This window comes from Pleurodeles waltl, chromosome 6, assembly GCF_031143425.1.
Source record: "Pleurodeles waltl isolate 20211129_DDA chromosome 6, aPleWal1.hap1.20221129, whole genome shotgun sequence".
NCBI classification, from domain to species: domain Eukaryota; kingdom Metazoa; phylum Chordata; class Amphibia; order Caudata; family Salamandridae; genus Pleurodeles; species Pleurodeles waltl.
In genome coordinates, this window is record NC_090445.1 from 1,427,502,668 (window position 1) to 1,427,522,293 (window position 19,626).

At 42.5% G+C, this 19,626-nt stretch overlaps 1 protein-coding gene across 7 annotated transcripts in view; it reads right to left on the bottom strand.

Annotated features, from left to right (window-relative positions):
- Window positions 1-19,626, bottom strand: part of KCNMA1 (potassium calcium-activated channel subfamily M alpha 1) — a 1,226,483-nt gene that overhangs the window by 481,523 nt on the left and 725,334 nt on the right. For 6 of the 7 annotated variants that reach the window (XM_069240805.1, XM_069240803.1, XM_069240800.1 and 3 more), the window contains exons 8-9: window positions 16,847-17,017; window positions 12,084-12,175 (exon numbers count right to left, since the gene is read on the bottom strand). In XM_069240805.1, coding sequence (XP_069096906.1) covers window positions 12,084-12,175; window positions 16,847-17,017 — 263 coding nt within the window. Of the gene's footprint in view, window positions 1-11,901; window positions 11,994-12,083; window positions 12,176-16,846; window positions 17,018-19,626 lie in introns of all 7 variants that reach the window. The other variant, XM_069240804.1, reaches the window with a different exon arrangement.

Consider the following 19,626-nt stretch of genomic DNA (forward strand, 5'->3'; position numbering starts at 1 on the left):
CCCTTGCAGCCCCACGTGCTCTTATCCTTGCACCCATCACAGGTGCAGAGGGAGTCGACATTGATTCAACCCCATGGGATGGATTTTCTTTTGCTCTGCCGGTATTGGAGTAACTCTACGCATTTCACTGCCAGAGAGCGGTGTTAGGCAAATGTTTTCTTTTTCCACCAGCCAGGACCAGCTTTGGGCTCCCTCCCAGTGGGAGATCTTTGCATTTTCCCTGCCTGCACCCACAGGCAGGGAAATAGACGTGCACTGGGGGTTGGAGACCCCAGGACACTGTTACTAAGCCAGCCCCAGGGGATGGGGTCCCTGGGCCATTGAAAGGCTCAGGGAGGGGATCATGCAGACCCCCTCCCCTTTACATAAAATGTCGGCCCCGGGGATGGTGTCCCTGGGGCCTCTCCTGGCTCAGGGAGGGGGCACATAGCCCTTCTCCCATTTATTTATTATATGCAGGTCCCAGGGATGGGGTCCTTTGGGGCCTCTCCTGGCTCTCCTTTATTTAACTAATCAACATCAAGGGATGGGGTCCCTGGGGCCTCTCGTGGCTCAGGACGCCGGCCCGGGAGCCCCCTCCCCTTCATTTAACTTATTGGCACTGGTGGATGGGGTCCCTAGTGCCTTTGCAAGGCTTGGGTAGGGATCTGGCTGACAAACCCCCAAAACTTACACCGCACCCACCCTGACCCACCCCCGGGCCCTGCCCCCCAGTGGAGTTTTGATAGCAACCTTTGGGTGCCCATGCTTATAAAAAAAAAAAAATCTACCACAGATTTGCAGATCCTCCGGCCACAGATTTGCAGATCCTCCTTTGGCCGTGCATTGCAGGTTTTAGCCACAGGGCTTACCCTGTGGCGAACATCCAATAGGCACCTAACCGTGCGCTATGCACAGCCTTTGCCCGTGTGCATGGGTGTGGCCAGAGGCATTTTTTAACATGGAACTGCAGAGAAAACACTCTTGCTTTGCCTTGGATAAGGACAAGATGTTGGGAGGATTTCTCCTTTACAGAAGCAGAGCTTCACCTGGAGAACCTGCTATGTGTATATTTTTTTAAGTGCTTCCCGTTGAGGTTTACTTTCTGAGAAATGAGCACAGGGGCCAGAATGGATCTTCACCTGCTTATTTATCCAATAGGAGCCCACAGTTTTCAGTAAAATGTCTACCCAGCTGGAGTACTTTCTACTGGATAATTAGTAGGTGCTACCTTGTTGGTTAAATGCATAGTGCACATTTTACTCTATCACTACATAAAGGTCCACGAGGTTTTCTGAAAAGAGATGAAAAGTTTTCTGGCTCTGGCCAACTGGCAACAGACATAGAGTCTCTGTTGGTGAGAGCTGTAATAGCTCCCACCAAACGACAGCAAATTATTATGTCTCGAGAGTGGGTTCTCTTAGTCCTGGGGAGGTGGCAGTCCCCAGGGCCATTAAGAGCTCCAGGAGGTGGCCACGGGCCCCCAACATTTTTTTAGGGCCATCCCCGGGGAGGTGATGGCCCCTAGGGGCAGAAATTGGGCAGAGAGGGACCTCTGGCTCTAATACACAATTGTGGCCACAGGGTGGTGGTGGTCCCCTGGGCCCTTTGCAGTACACAAGTGGGGGGGTCTGCACAGCCACCATCATATTTAATATGAAAGCCCTGGAGAGGTGGCGATCCCCAAGGCCTTTTAGGGACTCAGGAGGGGTGGCTGCACCTCCCCCTCCAATATAAAGGGCAATCGCCCTGCCCCAGGGAGGTGGCGGTTGCCAGGGCCGAGAACAGCCCTGGGAAGAGAGGCTGTGTGTATCCCCCTCCCCAAAAAAATAAATTTTAATATGGCCCCCGGGACCTTGCCCAAACAGGGGCTCAGCTTTAAAGAAGCATGGGGACCCTGTTTACATATGTTTTCTAATATTCCCCAGGATCCTTGGATCCTCTGCGGTTTCACTGGAAAAATAGTTAAAAGATGCTTTTTAGCGCTGGCAGGGAACCTGGAGGACCTCACAACCAGGGCTAGGGGTCCAGGATGGTCATACCCTAGCCCCTTCATTTTTGGGACTCGGCTGAGTCTGAGTCCCAAAATGGCTGCCAACAATTCCTGACTGAAGTGTTGGCAGCCAATCAGATATCAGCACTGGGACTGTTTGAACCGCGAAGGATCTGCATCCTTAGATATCTATATTTTTTCTAGCTTTAAATATCTCTGAATCTACTGAACAGATTTACACCAGATAACAAAAGGGGCGCTTTCTAAACCAAGATCTAGCTTTCTGCCATATTTGGTGTAAATCTGTCCAGTGTTGCGGGCTGTAGTTGTGTCTAAAAAATCCCTATGGAAATTATATGGGGGAAAAAAAGAGTTTTGGGACCCCCCCTTTTTCTCAGCCACGCTTGAGAAATCACTCTAAAGCTTTCAAGACAGTAGCTGAAATGGGTGGCAAGCTAGCTTTGAAACATTTGTGAAGATCTGTCAAGCAGTGCTAAAATTACTGGCAAAACAAAAACATGTTCCCTAAGGAACCAAGGGCCAGGTGTATCAAACATTTTTGCGTTCGTTGGTGATCGCAAAAATGCATTTTGGTATGTGTTGGAATTTGCACTTTTGCAGGGTCATCCCCATTCTTTTTGTCTCCTGCCTCCTATTTTTTCCTGACCTGTTTTTGTTGGCTTTAGAACTCTGAGCACTTTACCACTGCTAACCAGTGCTAAAGTGCATATGCTCTCTGTGGAAATTGTATGGTTGATTGGTTTATCCATGACTGGCATATTTGATTTACTAGTAAGTCCCTAGTAAAGTGCACTAGAAGTGCCCATGGCCTGTAAATCAAATGCTACTAGTGGGCCTGTAGCAGTGGTTGTGCCAGTCACCCACATAAGTAGCTCTGTAATCATGTCTCAGTCCTGCCGCTGCAGTGTCTGTGTGTGCAGTTTTTAACTGTAAATTCGACTTGGCAAGTGTACCCACTTGCCTGGCCTAAACCTTCCCTTTTCTTACATGTGAGGCACCCCTAAGGTAGGCCCTAGGTAGCCCCAAGGGCAGGGTGCAGTGCATGGTTAAGGTAGGACATATAGTAATGTGTTTTTATATGTCCTGACAGCGAAATACTGCTTAATTCATTTTTCACTGTTGCAAGGCCTGTACCTCTCATAGGTTAACATGGGGGCTACCCTGAAAAATGATTAAAGTGTAGATTCCCTTTGGGAGCGGATAGACATATGGAGTTTGGGGTCTCTGAGTTCACAATTTTAAAATACATCTTTTAGTAAAGCTGATTTTAAGATTATGTGTTTGAAAATGCCACTTTTAGAAACTGAGCATTTTCTTGCTTAAATCCTTTCTGTGACTCTGCCTGTTTGTGGATTACCTACCTGGGTCAGTTTGACAGTGACACAAAGGGAGCAGGGGTGTAATCTGCATTTCCTGATGAGCCATCTATGCTAGGAGGGAGGGGAGGAGTGGTCACTCACACTTGAAAAGGATGTGCCTGCCCTCACACAAAGCAGTCTCCAACCGCCTGGTGTGTGCCTGGGGCCTGGCCTGGGCAAGGCAGGATTTCACAAACAAGAGAGACTTTTCTTTGAAGTAAGCCTACTTCAAAGGGCAAAATGGGTATAAAAAGGGCACTCAAAACCACAGACTTTAGAACACTTCTAGAAACCGAGAGGAACCTCTGCCTGGAGAGGAGCTGAAGAGCTGAGGAAGAAGAGCTGCTCTGCCTGTGCTTTGTGGCACTATCCTGCAGTTGCTGCTTCTGCCTGTGCTAGAGGACAAAGACTGGACTTTATGTGCCTTCCATCTTGTGAAGAACTCTCCAAGGGCTTGATTTAGAGCTTGCCTCCTGTTATTGAAGTCTCAGGGACAGCAAAGACTTCTCTCTCACAGCATCTGGAGCCTCTGCCGAGATTCCTACTCTGCCAAGTGGTGCTCATCCAGCTCCTGGGACCCTGAAAAGAAAAGCTGGCAGGACAAGAGTGAGATTTCCACGCACAGACCGCCGTGTGGGGAAAAGATCGACGCAACTCCTATTTGTGGGCTGAAAAATCGATGTGCCACCGGCTCTGTGGCTGAAAATCGACACTCGCCTGCAACGCGACCGTAAGATCGACGCCCACGGCTGCAGGAACGATGCGCAGCATCACTGACGGAGGCTGGTGAAATCACAACCCGCACAGCTTGATTTTCGGATCATCGTGCGGCTGGATTTCTGATGCAAACACCATTGGGCGTGTAAAAACGACACAGGGCCACAGGACCCGAGAGTGCTGACTGGATCAACGCACCGCTCTCCTGCGGAAAGAAGAAACGACGCACGCCGACCCAACTGAAGGAGAAACGACGCAAGGTCTCGCTCGTGAGTGAAATTGACGCATCGCAAGTCCTTTTTGACACACACTCGTGCGGGGTTATTTTTGACGCGCCCAAGGTACATTTTCACGCTAACAGCTAAATTAAATGAAGACTCTTTTTGCATTTTTAGTGATAACTTGATTTGTGTATTGTGGATTTTTGTCATTTTGGTCTTGTTTTGTTTAGATAAATATTTTGTATTTTTCTAAACCTGTGTTGTGCCATTTTGTAGTGTTTTCATGAGGTTACTGTGTGTGTTGGTACAAATACTTTTCACCTAGCACTCTGAAGTTAAGCCTGTCTGCTCGTGCCAAGCTCTCAAGGGGGTGAGTGGAGGTCAGCTGAGGTTGATTCTCTTTTATCCTGACTAGAGTGAGGGTCCTTGCTTGGACAGGGGGTAACCTGACTGACACTCAAAGACCCCATTCCTAACAGTATGTATCAAGTCCAATTCACGATTTGGTAACTTGTTACCGAATCACAAACTGGATTTGCGACTACATACTGATTGGGTATTAGGAAGGGGCATGTCAAGGGCGTCCCTTCATAATACCGAATAACAGAGGTATGTATGATTGTTTTGTGACTGCGAATGTGGTGGCAAAACAATTGCAGTTACCACCAATTTCAAATTGGTGTTAACCCATTCGCAAAGGGGAAGGGGTCCCCAAGGGATCCAATCCCCTTTGTTAATGCAGGCAAAAACATTTTTTAAGAGCAGCCAGTGGTCTCATGAACCACTGCCTACTCTTAAAAAATTAAAAGAAAACTTTTCATTTTTCTTTTTTAAATGCATCCGGTTTTCCTTAAAGGAAAACGGGCTGCATTTGAAAAAAAAAAGATTGCTTTATTTAAAAGCAATCACAGACATGGTGGTCTGCTGATCCAAGCAGGCCACCATCCCTGTGATTGTAGCCAGTCGCAATGGCTCGCATGTTGTGACGTACCTCATGAATATTAATGAGGTAGGTCCATTTGTGAGCCCTTGTGGATCGCTATACAAAACTCCTGGAGTTTCATACATTCCAATAGCAATTACTAATTGTGATTCACAAAACAACACAATTTGGTAATCGCTATTGGAAATCATGATACATCTGGCCCCTAGGGCCTAACTATAGCTACCTACTGGTCCGCCAGTGGCAGTAGACTATGTATATATATATATATATATATATATTTATATATATATATATATATATATATATATATATATATATCGTTTTTTTTTTTCAAAAACTGGTTTGCCCTCCTCCATTCAGGATAGAACTCACAGCACACTAATTCCTCCACACCACGATGTTTAAATGGCACCAACCACACATTGCGTTTCAGTAGCCTTTGTCAAGTCATAAAACATTGTGCGGTTGGTGCCATTAAATCACTGTGGTACAAGGAATTGGTGTGCCGTGTGGTCTATCCTGAATGCACGATTGGTGAACTAGTGTTTGAAAACATGGAGGACGCAAGCCGCCCGAGCACCTGTGTCACCTAGCGGGAAGCTGCTTTCTCACCACATCTGCACAATATAAATATATATATCCTACAATTAAAGGACCTACATCACTAACTGGGGCCAAAAATACAAATACCATAGAAATGTCCATGACCTCGTAGAGTGTGGTGACAAGGCCTGCAACACTGCAGATATTATGATCAATTCCCAGGGAACACTGTGTAGGTTGTAGGGCTCCCCAGTGGTTGGCAACACTTATCGAGGCATGACTTCTCTGAATGGTTAGTGGAATGACACGAGCAAAAGGGCAGGAGAAACTTTGAAGACAATTTTTATGAAAACTATCCTCCTGAATAGAAGCACTCTCACAACAACAAATCTTTAGTAATTACAACAAATGTCTAAACTTCCAAAACAAGAACAAGGTCTTAAAAATTTGTTTTCTTTGGTGGTTGCTGAAAAACAACGCTTGGAAAATAGCAGCCAACAATTTGAGTTCTGGAACAGACATCTGGCAATGGAAGGATGTTTAAGCAACACTTTGACATCACCAGTTGCAGTAAAGGACTCCTAATAGAAGTGGAAGATTCACAGGGTGGCACCCTAGGACCAGTGGACCAATGGAAATCGGCTATTTCACATTATTTTCAAAAACTTAAATATTCTCGTTCATGTCTTGATCTCCTTTGCACTTTGGTGCTCTTTACATTGCAACAAAAATTTAATGAACATTTAAAGCATTAAGCAGAAAACCGCACACCATTTATGCACCATTTTCAAAAAGCAAAGACAAAGCGATAGGGAAGCTCGCTGGCATTGTTGTTTGCAAAGACAAAGCAAATGTTTGCTCAAAAGGATGATATTTCAGAAGCGTGACTCGGCTTGCCCTCATGCCTGTGTACTGCCGCACCAGGTGCTTAACAATGAGAATCCCCTATAACATCAACATGCCACAAAAAACATATACTTATTACTGCTTAGTACCCTGCTATAGATTGTGTTGTGTCTTCTGAATTTATAACCCAATAAGGAATAATTTGTGCTATCCACAGCCTGTTCTGGCCCCATGACTTGCACTGCATCTTGTCACAGTTTTCGACATTCCAAAGAGGAAGGGCCATAACCCTGGTATATCCAGAGGCATAGTCATCCCAATACCTGTGGGTGATGAACACTTCATCCTCCATGTTCCAGATTCTCAGTGACCTAATGGATCTGAACTCAGGATTTGTGCTCTCTAGTGAACCAGGATCTGCCTGGCACCATCACTGTTTCTATGTTCATAGACTAAACAAGATTATCCATGATTCATAAACACTCAACCAGATGGGCAGCGTTTGACTGTGGTTTTGGCTACCATCTGAGATCAGAAACAGATTTGTGAACTGACGACAGCAACTGACACAAGCCTTGGATATCTCAGGAAGAAAAAGCCAGATCTTTCTTTGGGGTGAGGAATGCAGGCTTTCATATATGTATGACAATTTTGGATGTGCTGATGGTTTAACTAGTATACTCCTAAATAAAGTGTGTGCACAATAAATTAAGTTAAATATTCTGATTGGTGAATTTGGAGCTCAATGTGGACGTATTTGAATGCACTGCCTTTTATGAGTCAAACAAACGTGCACATGCTGATTCTAGCTCTCCTCGTGTCTCCCCTCTAATTACGCTAGTCTTTCACCCTCGGATGTCAGTGCAGTCCGCAACTATCTTAAAAAGTTGTCCAGAAATATGCAAAACACTCGCCGTTATATTATATTCAACAACTACTGCATATATTCAAATTTTCGCAACCTACCGATAATATGGTAACTAATTTTAACAATATGCTCACACAACATAATCAATAGGTAAAGTGTTGTTGAACAAAAGATTATATAAATGTTATATTTGCAGACAATGTGGACAGAGGTTTAGGTATGAACCCTGTACCTGTTGAGAAATAGTGATGTATGGATGTGACTGCAGAATTATATACTTGACAAGTAGAACTTAGTTGCTGTCTGTGAACGAACAACTTGGCAATTCCTATTCATCGGCCCAATAAATGTTTGGAACATATAAACATCAACCTTGTTTGACTGGTATAAGGTTTAATTTGATGATCACATTGACAACTAAGGGCCTGATTTATAATATGGAGGACAGCTCATCCTCTGACAAGGTGACAGACTCAATTTCTCTGTCGCCCTGACGGAGATGCCCTCTGCCAAATTATGAAATGTCTGCTGGCCCAGCGGACATTTCAAGCATTGACAGGAACTGCCGTCATGGTGGTTTCTGCCAATGCATTGTAACTTTGGTGGACATCTCCATCAAACATGACAGCCGTATTTAACAGTTACTTTTTTTAATTCTCAAAGAAATCCCAAAGCTGGATTTTCTTTTTGAAAATAAAAAAAAGATAATGTCCCCAACATCACTGAAGTTTTCTCCCAAGGAAGGGCACTGAGGACTTTTCAGCACCCCTTACTTCAAGTTTTTTCCTTGCGGCGACGAGCTGTAAAAAACAACTATATGTGTGCTCATCTTAAATTAGGACATATAACTAAACCTCTGATGGCCCGTAGGGCCTTATTACAACCTTGACGGAAGGGTTTCCTCCAGCACAAAAGTGATGGACATCCCGTCTGCCATATTATGATCTCTTTATATTTAATGGAGATCATAATATTACAGACGGGCTATCCGTCACAATTGTGATGGCAGAAACCCCTCCGTTAAGGTTTAATAAGGCCCTTAGTCTGTTAGGCTGTCGGAGGAGATTCACCACAGCTGAGTAGTCTCCCCCGTCGTCAAACTACCATCTGTCTAAATTGAAATCAGATGGGCAAGCCATAGTCTAGTTGGGGAGGGAACTCTGCGCCATTACAACAGAGTTCCCACTCCAACAAGATATAAATCAGGCCCTAAGTGTAGTATTTACCCGGTGAATCAGAAAACCACTAAAACAAAGGGATTTGAGAAGCTGTCCAGTTGGCTTCGACTAGGACCTCATTGCGAGTACCCTGGTTTTTATCTCAGTTTTTCCTTCCTCACTGTAGCTACCAGCATCTGCATCTCTGGGTGAGATGGAAGGAGCTGGAGAAGACCATAGTATTTTACAGGGTACACATGAGGATACCCTCAGAAATGAGAAACTATAAAGGGGATATCTAATTCTGCAGCTGTTTGAGACCTCATTTTCTTAATGTCTCATTTTCCTTCCGAGATTCACTCAGGTGAAACATATCGGATCCGCATAAATCCACAAATCGTTCTTGTCTGAAGGGGCTGCTAACTTCTGTTATTGGCCCAATTGAAATTACAGGGTCCCTCATAATGAGATCGGTGGAATAACACTTATTAAAATGACCAAATACTGTCTGCAAACTCACCTAATGGGAGTCAGAAAGCTATGTTGCATCCAAAATTGTGATAGATACTTCAACATGACTACATAAGATTTACAGAGTACAGGGCAGGTTTGGTTAGCGATTCTATGCATTTATGAATCACAGAGAAAATGTGAGGTATGACAACTGCAGCCATTAGTTTCCGTGATGCTAACTTGGTTGTCTGCATTAAACAATTTGAGATGATTCTAGATGGCATTCTTACCCGTTAATTCTGAGCTAAACCCACTGCCATTGAGGTATGCACGATTTGCAGCCAACATGCGTTTAACAGGAGCAGTTGTCTGGTGAAAAACTCTGATGGAGCAAATCAAGTTGCCCCTTATTTATTTCTCCTGATGGTTGTTTAACTCGATAAACAGAAAATAACATTGGACTAGTGGACTTTCACCTTGCAGTAAATATAATGATAAATACCTTTGCTGCTTTTTGGCTAGGTTTGTGCTATCGAAATACCATATATATATATATATATATATATATATATATATATATATATATATATAAATATGGCCAATTATGTTTCTACCGCATGGACATATTCCAGAGAACTAGTATTTAGGTGATGTCCAGATATCAGACAAAAATACAGTGAAACACGTTGTTCTGTGTGACCCATAGACAGAGTTGGGCATCCCCAAATAACGGCAACGGTTCGATGGTGCTAAAGCCCCAAACAGTCTACTGCTGTTCCAACATATCAGTTAAGTGTTTTTCAGAGCAGATACTCAAAGGTGATCCTGACTACTCCTAAACAAGAAAGATAATGTGAGGGCAATGTCTAGTAAATATTATAATATAGGTGGCTTATTGTTAAACGTAAGTAACCTCTTTCACTACAAAGTGGTATCTTGGATACTAAGAACTTGAAGAAGTGAATACCTAGGCTTACTTTACTAGAAAGTTGCTCAAACAAGACATTTGATTTCTTTAAATGTCTAAACGATGAAGCGTGTACCACCAAACATTTAAATAAAAAGATTAAACTCGGCTTTGAGAAAACATGTCAACCTCTCCAGGAGATAAAGATGGTGATGTAGGAGAGTTAAAGAAATGAAAACGGGCATTAAGTAAAGGTCACAGAGGTACATTTCTTTATATTTTGTATCAGTGTGCAGTCCTCTCAAGAGATGCCAAAGCATTCCAATTATGAACAATATGCCCGAAGATAAAAAAATATGTAATTTAGAAATTGAAACACTGCTGTCTCTGCACATAACTCAGATATACTGAGAATCTTTTTGTCTCCAAAATATGCTACAAACTACAACCACACAAATAGTATGTATTTCCCATAATTCTGTGTCAGGCCATTTTCAAGGCATGAAATAAAGGCCAATACTTTGACATAAACACCTCTTAACAAGTAGCCCGTTGTCAACTTCCCATACAGAGGCATAATTTATCTGCTCTTCTGAAATCAATATCACCCCGGTCTTCATGAAGATCATAGCTTGTGACTCCTTGTGGGAGTGATCTTAACTGAAAGCAATATGGGTGAGAGCTTAAGGGTTTAGGAACCATAACAAATCTCCCAACAATAGGAGGGCCATATATAAATGGATGAGAAACATACTGAAAGTGGGGTTGTTTATGTGTTCAAAAATGTTTCAGAAGCATTGCATCAAATCTCTGTCTTCTTATCGTTACATGGGAAAACACGTAGGGCCTCATTACAACCTCGGCGGTCTTTTGTAAAGACTGCCGAGGCTGTGGGCACCAGTATACCGCCAGTGCTGGCGGTATATCTGGCTCCCTATTTCGACTTTTCCGCTGGGCCAGCAGACAGTGTTACCGTCCACTGGCCCAGCGGAAAAATCACATCAACATTGCAGCCGGCTCGTAATAGAGCCGGCAGCAATGCTGATGTCCAGCGGGTGCAGTAGCACCCGTCGCGCAAATGCGCGATGGGGCTGTGCCTGGGGGCCCCTCCACTGCCCATGCAAAGCGCATGGGCAGTACAGGGGCACTCCGAGACAGGCTGGGGGTAAGGGGAGTCGAAATCCCCAGGGCAGCGCTGCTTGCAGCACTGTCCTGGTGGATTATGACCGCCGGGACCGCCATGGCGGTATACCGCCGGTCCCGGCAGTAATACCGTGGTGGAAGCGCCACGGTTGTGATAAGGCTGGCAGTACCTCCAGCCTGTTGACGGTACTACCGCCACTATAGCCCTGGCGGTCACCGACTGCCAGGGTTATAATCAAGGCCATAGTTGTTAAGTATATCCGTAGTATACCATGTTCCCAATAATCACCTGAGTATTGAAAGATACCTGAAAGATGTCTGGTATTTAGTCAGATTCGTTGAGTGATGAGAGGCATGAGCTGTGGAAGGCAATTGAATGTATAGAGGAGGCCCTAGAGGCTTGTAACTTTGACATCAGTCAAAAATTATTTCATGGACCTCTGGAACGGGAATTGGCACTGTAAGACCTTGTGGAGCATAAATCAATAGCAAGAATTTCATATATCAAGTTTTTAAATTGCAACACGCCTTTTCAGTTTGAAAATCTGAGCAGGTAAACAACACCAGGCATGAGAGGAGACAGCAAGCTTCAGAAATATCATCTTTGTATATACTCGAGAACTAAGGTTTCGGTGCTAGACTTTGTGGAGTGAGTTTGCCCCAAGGCGGCCTCAAGTTCAAAGCCGATGTTTCGGAGCAGTAGTGTGGAATACCTTTAAAATCACACAGCCACACCTTCTTGGACTTACTTTCTGCCTCTGGTTGAGTTATATGTCCCTCCATATTTCTTCCGGTTAAGGATGAGAGCAGCAATTTCTGGCACGTAGCGAGCAAACATGGCCTACATGCGTGAAACAAGAAAACAAAGAGAATGGCATGCAGAGAGTGTCCACTGCAGCAGAGGCCGCAGAGCCTCCTGGGAGATACTTACTTTCGTCCACTAACCGCACTATAGGAACCACCATATTTCTTGCGGTTTCCTATTAACTCTATGATTTCAGGGACGTAACTGGCAAACATGGCCTAGGAGGAAGACAGGAGACAGAAGAGAAGACTAAAAAGAGAGGCCCAAGAAAGGAGATAATGCTTTTTAGAAGTGCTGTCCCTCAGATGTGAAAATGCAAAAGAAATGAAATCCATGAAAGTTACCAAAAAAAATGATCTTGAAAAGTCAGAAAATTCAAGTGGAAAAGTTAAAAAGTCTTCTCTTCAGCGAGGCCCATGTCAAGTGTTTTTATGACTCTGGATGGGTGCATGCGTTTGTTCCTGTGTGATCTTGGTATGTGTATATGTCTGAGTGCATGCATGTGGTAGGTAAGGCTGCAGGAGCTCACCAAGTTTGTGTTCAAGGATTGTGCAATATCTTCTTTCCCTCTTCATCCCAATTCAAAAGTAGTAGTAAATAGAGCAATGTATATATATATATATATTTATTATTTTTTGGGCATCAGTTTTGGCTCAGACGAGTAATATAAAAAAGGGATTTTTTTTAAAGTTCAAAAAGTTTGTCTGGAAAGATCACATGATAGAAAAAACAGGTAGTAGGAAGAAAAAAAAATCTATCTGTCTGCCATGTTTTGTCCAACAAACATCTCGTCTGTGGCTGCTCATGCAAGAGCTGTTGCCAACTTGCCTTTTTCTGAGGGACCAAATGTGTGGAGTTCTTTTTGGGTCTAATAAATTCTATAAGATACAAATATATATATATATACTGTATATGTATATTATAGCTATATAAATATATATATGCATACAGTATATATATATCAAATATAAACACACACAATACAGTATAATATATATATATGCATTTGGGTTCCATTAGCACTTACCTTTTTCTAAACATAAACTTTGCTGTTTTCAAAGCATTAATTGCTAGTGGGCAAGTCCTTTAGTAAAGGGCTCGTCAGAAAAGGGGTTCCCTGTTTGCTGCTGTGTATGGCCTATTTCAAAAACAGCAGTGTGGGATCCCGTACAGCTTTATTGGAAGTGCTATGCGTATCAGCACGGTATAGGCTAGATAGGGGCTAAATTATATATACTATAGAGGTTAAATTTGGCACTGACATTTTTGGATTACATAGATTGTACTCGTACTGGTCTTATTTTCCACCTGAATTTGGAACGACAACAAGTTCCAAATGTTTTGGACTGGTTATTCAGTACAAATTTTGTTTTCAAATGTATCAGGTGGGGCAATAATTTATGGAAATTTGCACCAGCATCAATCTCCTCTATGGAAACGTTGGTGCAAAATTGCAGTCATTTCAATAAAATGTATTTAATCATGTAACCAATGCAACCTATGTAATCTGAAAATGTTGATGCAATATTGCAGCAGCCCTTATGTAGTTTATATAATCTGGAAATGTCAGTTCACAGCTGCAGGGCAACCAATGCAATACATGTAATTGGGAAACATTGGTGCAAAATAGCCGCATCATTAATGCAATATCAGTGTTAGGGCCACACAGTCAGCTATTACAGAACGCCCATAATATACCCATCTACTGTATGGGCAAAGCTCTTTTAAGTGCAGTCTCAAGACGCAGTGTTTGTTGGAATTGAGGGTTAAGGGACAGGGGGAAGGGACATTTCCTGAAACCGCCATTGTGCCTTGAAAAGAGCAGTAACTTGGTTCAGCAAACACATTATCACCGCAAGGGAAAGGGCTTCAAACAGAAAATAGTGACTGTTTACTTGGCTTTGAAACAGGTTATCTATTCACTTACTGGACAGTCAGGATCTTTTAGGCAGGCATAGCCTTTCCAAGCACCAGTCGGTCTGTTCATTCAAGGTACAGAAGTCCACAACTTTGTAAAATTGGCAGGTCTAGTTTTCAAAGACTCTGTAGGTCTGGTCCTTAAAAAGTGCTGCAAGGTCTGATGTATAAGAATTGGCTGTCAGGTCTTTCAAAAACCAGGAGGTCGATCTGTTGACAGCAGAGGTATGGCTGACCATTTAAACCAGGCAGCAGTACTGTAAATGCCAGAATTTGAAAGATCGTGCATTTATGTCTTTAAAGCACAGTGAGGTCTGGTGCTTTGAAAGTATGTAACTTGCTCTCGAGATCATAGACCAGGAAGCAATGGTTGTTCCAAGCCTGATCAAATCAGGGTTTTAAAAAACACAAATAGATCAGTTCAGAAATGAGACAGGTCTACTCTTTGAAAGAACAGACACATCAACCTTTTACAGGCCTCAAATCTGAATCACAAGCATTTATACCCATTAAAGCAGATACAAATCTGGCCTTTTAAAGCACACACATGACGTTTCCTTCATACCACAGGCAGAAGGGGCCACTCCAAGCACAGCCATGTTAGCAACTAAAACCTTTGAAAGCAAGTACATTTCAAGGCTTTCAAATTGTGTGGAAATAGGGTGGTCATTCTCCACCCCCAATGGGAGTTTCCAATCTCACCTAAAGGGGCATGTGTGTCACACACGTAACCCAATACTTTTTTCTCAACATTTTAGAAATAACTTGACATCAAGACAGAAAGCCCACTTACAGGATGGATTTAGAACCTGCTATAACTGGATATACATTACCTAAAGCACACCAGCCAGTTTACATCCTTGGTGGTGGAGTAGAATTGTCACTCAGTTTGATTGACACCCAGTGGCTATCACACACCATGACATGTAATGGACATAGTGTTCAGAAAATCAGGGTATTGCCCTTGATGTATATGAAGCAGCAATACAAGCCATCCCCTAGGCCATTCTAATTATGACCCTGGCTACTGCCCTCAACTTCGAAACCACTATTCAAAACTTGTGGGTAGCAGTAAATCCTTGCACCCACAGTCCCCAGAATGGTTGGTGCTTCTGGGTCACTCAACTGGCATCCCATCAGGGGTTGCAACAAAATGTCTACTGTGCTAACTATCAAGGTTTCTTAGTAGACCCTTGCCTAGGAATGGAAACACTCACATATCGAGTGAAGCTGCCTGACACATTGCAGGGCTTTCCAGAATTGTGAGGCCTCAAGTGAACCAATATGTGCAAAACTAACTCTGAGGTCACGAGACTGTTAATTTCTGGTAAATCGAATTTGTAGAAATGTTAAACTCTTTCCAAGATAAAGACTATTTCTTAAAATATCCTGTACATGTCCACCAGGTAATGTAAACTTGGAGGCACTACGACTAATAAGAATTGTCAAATGCATTAGCTGAATGTTAAGCTGTTGAAAGAAACAAAGACCAGAATTAAATTATTTGTGAATTTCACATAGGGGTATGCGAATTGCATACTTGGCTTTTGCCAATCTCAAGAGCTTTTTAATAAGTTGCCAACTTGAAATAAAATATTTTTTTAAAGAAAATATGGGTCAAATGTATAAATCCTATCTCTTTACAAAAGAATTTGCAAGAAAAATGTTTTCGTGCAGAGCACATCAAGGGGACATTTTAACCATAAATGAAATGTTTTAACTTTGTAGCTATGGGTGGGCGGAACTCACAGAGTTTCACTCCGCATACTTCCATGGAGTTACATGAAAAATCTGAGAGATTCCGTCAAGTTCCACAAACATCAAAAATCAGCACGTCACGCTACTCATGGTGAATTTTAGACCCAGGAACTCATTCTGTGCTAAAAAAATCAGTGCTAACAACACCACTCAGCACCACACGGCATGCCAGAGGGAGCTGATTCTCGATTTGGTTTGGCTGTTGCTAAGGTAGATCTACTCCAGTGGTAGCTTTCTCACAGCCAACTGTTGTGACTGCCTGCATTGGGAAAATCTCACAGGGTGCCCTTCGTGCGCTCGAAAATCACGCTAGGGGATTCCAATTCCTGTGTGCTCGCCAATATACAGTTGGTGAGCCACGCATGAGGGAAAAAAACACCAAGTGGCAGTTGGCAGAATTCGGCAGGAACTTCGGCAGGAACTTCGGCTTACAAGCATAACATGGAGTGGCCAAGATCCCACCAACTCCGCCGGTGGACATAAATTTGACGCCCACTTCTACTTGTAGCATCATAATGTAGTCGAGTTTGTCACTTGAGCTAAACCTTAATGCTAACATTGTAATTTTGCATACACTAAGTCCCATGGCCCCGGGAGGCATAAAACATTTAGAAGGAAATTGTGCATGATCTATTTTTGTTTGGCAAACGACATCCCACCTTTGAAAATTCAGCAACCTTTACTGAAATGATTTCAGAATCACACTCAAATAGTTCTGCACAGCCAAACCAAAGAGCACGGTAATATAATAGTGTCCTCCTTTCTAGAGACTTTTGTTTTATATAGTTCAACTTCATCTCCGACTTAAAATTCTGGTCTTCGCAGGTGAAGGTTGCTCATTATTGGAAACGCCAGCTGATGGTGCCTAGTTATCGGGCCACAGTAACCTGCTGATTCAAATGCCAGGTAAACAGTCACTACTATATCTATAGTCATACTACTTCAGGCACTGCAAAGGTGGATAGGGTTTGTAAACCAGCTGCATCATCCACTGTAACAATTGAGTAGGGGAAATTATAACTGGTCCCATGAAACAGCACATTTGCTCACACACTAAAATAATGTCAAAACAATGAAATTTCCATGCCTCACTCCAAACCGTTCAAGGGGTATTGAACCAGATTTTAAGGTTAAACACCTGGGCTGTGAAAGCCAAGGTAGGAATATAAAAATCTGATAAATCCAAGCAAAGAAGCAATAAACTGCTGCTTTACCAATCCACCGAGGATGAAGAAGACCATGAAGAGTCGTCCAAGCGTGGTTTTAGCATAGACATCTCCATAGCCTACAGTGGACATGGTGACCATCAGCAAGTACACACATTCCCAGTATGTTAGTGCCTGGTTGTTCTTGAAGTTCTCCCAAGGGTCACCAGAATTCTCCACCTGCAAAAGAGACCAGAGATGAGTAAGAAAAATAGTTAAAGGTGAATAAACAGCACAGTTAAAATAAACAATAGTTAAAATGGAGAATCAGAAATTGAAGAAACAAATGGGTTGGAGCATTACTGCTTATTCCATGAGAAGTGTTCAACAATCCACAGGTCAGGGTCTGCATTATGTTAGTTCCAATGGCATGACAGTGGGGTGGTTTCCTGCCAAAGGAAGGTAGAACCTCCTGTAGAGTGATTGGTGGATCAGATTAAATCAGACATCCATCCATCACTTTTGAGCCTCACAATTAAGTAAGTGGCACTATGGGCCTGATTTAGACTTTGGTGGACAGAGTAGAATCTGTTGGGATGGCAGCAGACATTACTTCTGCCATCCCAATGGTTCTGTGTTTTCCAATTTTAGAGATGACTGTCGGCTACAGGCACTGGAAGTATGGGTGAGGGAAGTGTTGCAGCATCCCCAAAAATCAGGATGGAGTTCGGAAAGTGAACGACCATTAAAGATGTCTTTAAATGTTGTGTTTATCTTCTTACATTTGCTATGCTTCAAAGACAGAGGTCAACTGTCAGGCTGTGTATTCTGACAATAGCTTTTTTTAAACTCAGAGATTGGTGTTTACTTTTCTTTCCCATACTACAAAATGAGAGAATTCTCTAAAGTTATCTATGTGACACTCATGCAGGGGTACAGAGTGTGGGGGAGAAAGTGCTAAAGGATATCTGTTTCTTCTAACATACAACAACATTTAAATACGTGTAAATGTACACATAATTTAGAATGTATTATCAGTTAGATAAGCACAAAAGAAGAATATTTTTGTAATCCTAAAGTGCGATGGAGACAAAGATTTTAATAGGATCAAAACAAATGAAGACAATTTGTTTCTTGTGTGATGCTTGGATTTTCTCAATTGCTACGACTTAAGTGATGTAATATTGATCGCAGCACCTCTACTGTGAAAACTGTTTCAGTACCCCTGCAGCTAGACAAGCACTAATTTCTGACCCTTTAAAGCAACAACCATCATGGTGATTCCCTTCAAGGTACAAAAAGATTGATGGATGAATGATGTCAATTCTGAAAGCAGTCCTCCAAACTTTTAAACCTTGATTTCAGAAACATTCTACAAATCAGGAGTTTGTTTCTGAAAACAAAAAACTAATGATCCCCACTACATGGGAGGTATCTCCCAGGATGTGTGGGCATGGTTTGTTTTCTTCTGTCCCCCACAACCAGGTTTTACCTTGTTACACAGGTGGAGGAAGCTTTCTGTCTACACAGCCGATAGGAGCTTCATTAATGGAAAGCTTAGATTCCTTCCATTTGTAAATAAAGCAGAAGGACTGACACTCTGACAGAGAGAGTACTTCTTCCCAGATTCCTTTGGTATGCTTAGACATGGATCCTAAGATATCTGTGCAGTGTGGACTCAAGGTACATTTCACTGATGAGGCACAAAAGGGCCAAAACGTATCCGGGGTTACTTATTTTCCTGTTCAGTCCGGACACAGTCTAGAAGTTCAGGTAGCCTTTTTTTGTGGCAGGGCGTCACGTGGTTTGCATATAGTTCCCTCTTCGTGCAGATGAGTTATAAATGATCCGGATTTGCTACACAGGCAATTTTACAATTTCCTACAGTACAGAGTACAAAGGGCAAGGTAACAGAAATTTTCAGGGAGAAGCAAACACTCAATATATTTGATATGTGGGTAACAAAATATTTGTAAATAAGCGTAACGCTTTGAAGTAACAAAATTTCTTAAAAATAAGAAGGAATGTTTTACTTTCTCAGTTAAACAAAAGAAGAAATGACTGACACTTTGCAATGGTCACACAACTCAGTCAAACATATAGGATTATGTTTGGTTAACAGGGGAAATTGACTAGTAAATCTAACATAATGTTCTCTGGTTTAATGCAGTGGCATCCTTATACATCAGTAAGGCTGCAGCAACTCTGTAAAATGAAATCCCGCTCTCCTATAGGCCAACGAGCTGATGCTAATTCAGCCCACGTTTCGGAAGTGCTTGATGCGAATATTTGCGCTACTATGTGTGGAATGTCTAAAAGATGCTCTTAATATAAAGGCAATACCAAGCGTAATCATCGTCTGCGGCTAATGAAAGTTGAAGTTGGATGAGGAAAAATTTGATAATTCCTCAAGTCTTTTTATGAGCCAAAACACGACGAAAACAGAAAACACCGACATTGTTTGAATTTATGAGGGATACGAATCTACTGACTTTCACTGAACTTATTTTATGTGTGTCGTAGAGTCTCGCCAAACAAAAGGGTTTTACATCAACAAAGGTGCAAATGAATCCTTGAGAACTTGGTAGAGATTTGTAATTAAACGTAGATCAAGTTTAATATTTTAAACACTTTTGTCAAGATGATCCTTTATGCACATAGAACCAAAAGTACTGAATATGGGAAACAGAAGAGCTCGTGCAATCACGTACAAAAACAATCACGTACAAAAAACGTATCTCAAGCGTGGTCAAACCGAGTTCAAGAAAATCAAAGAAGGACTAGGATAATAACTATAATTCAGAAATATGACTCAACGTATGAGCACAGTTGTGACGCCACGAGACAAG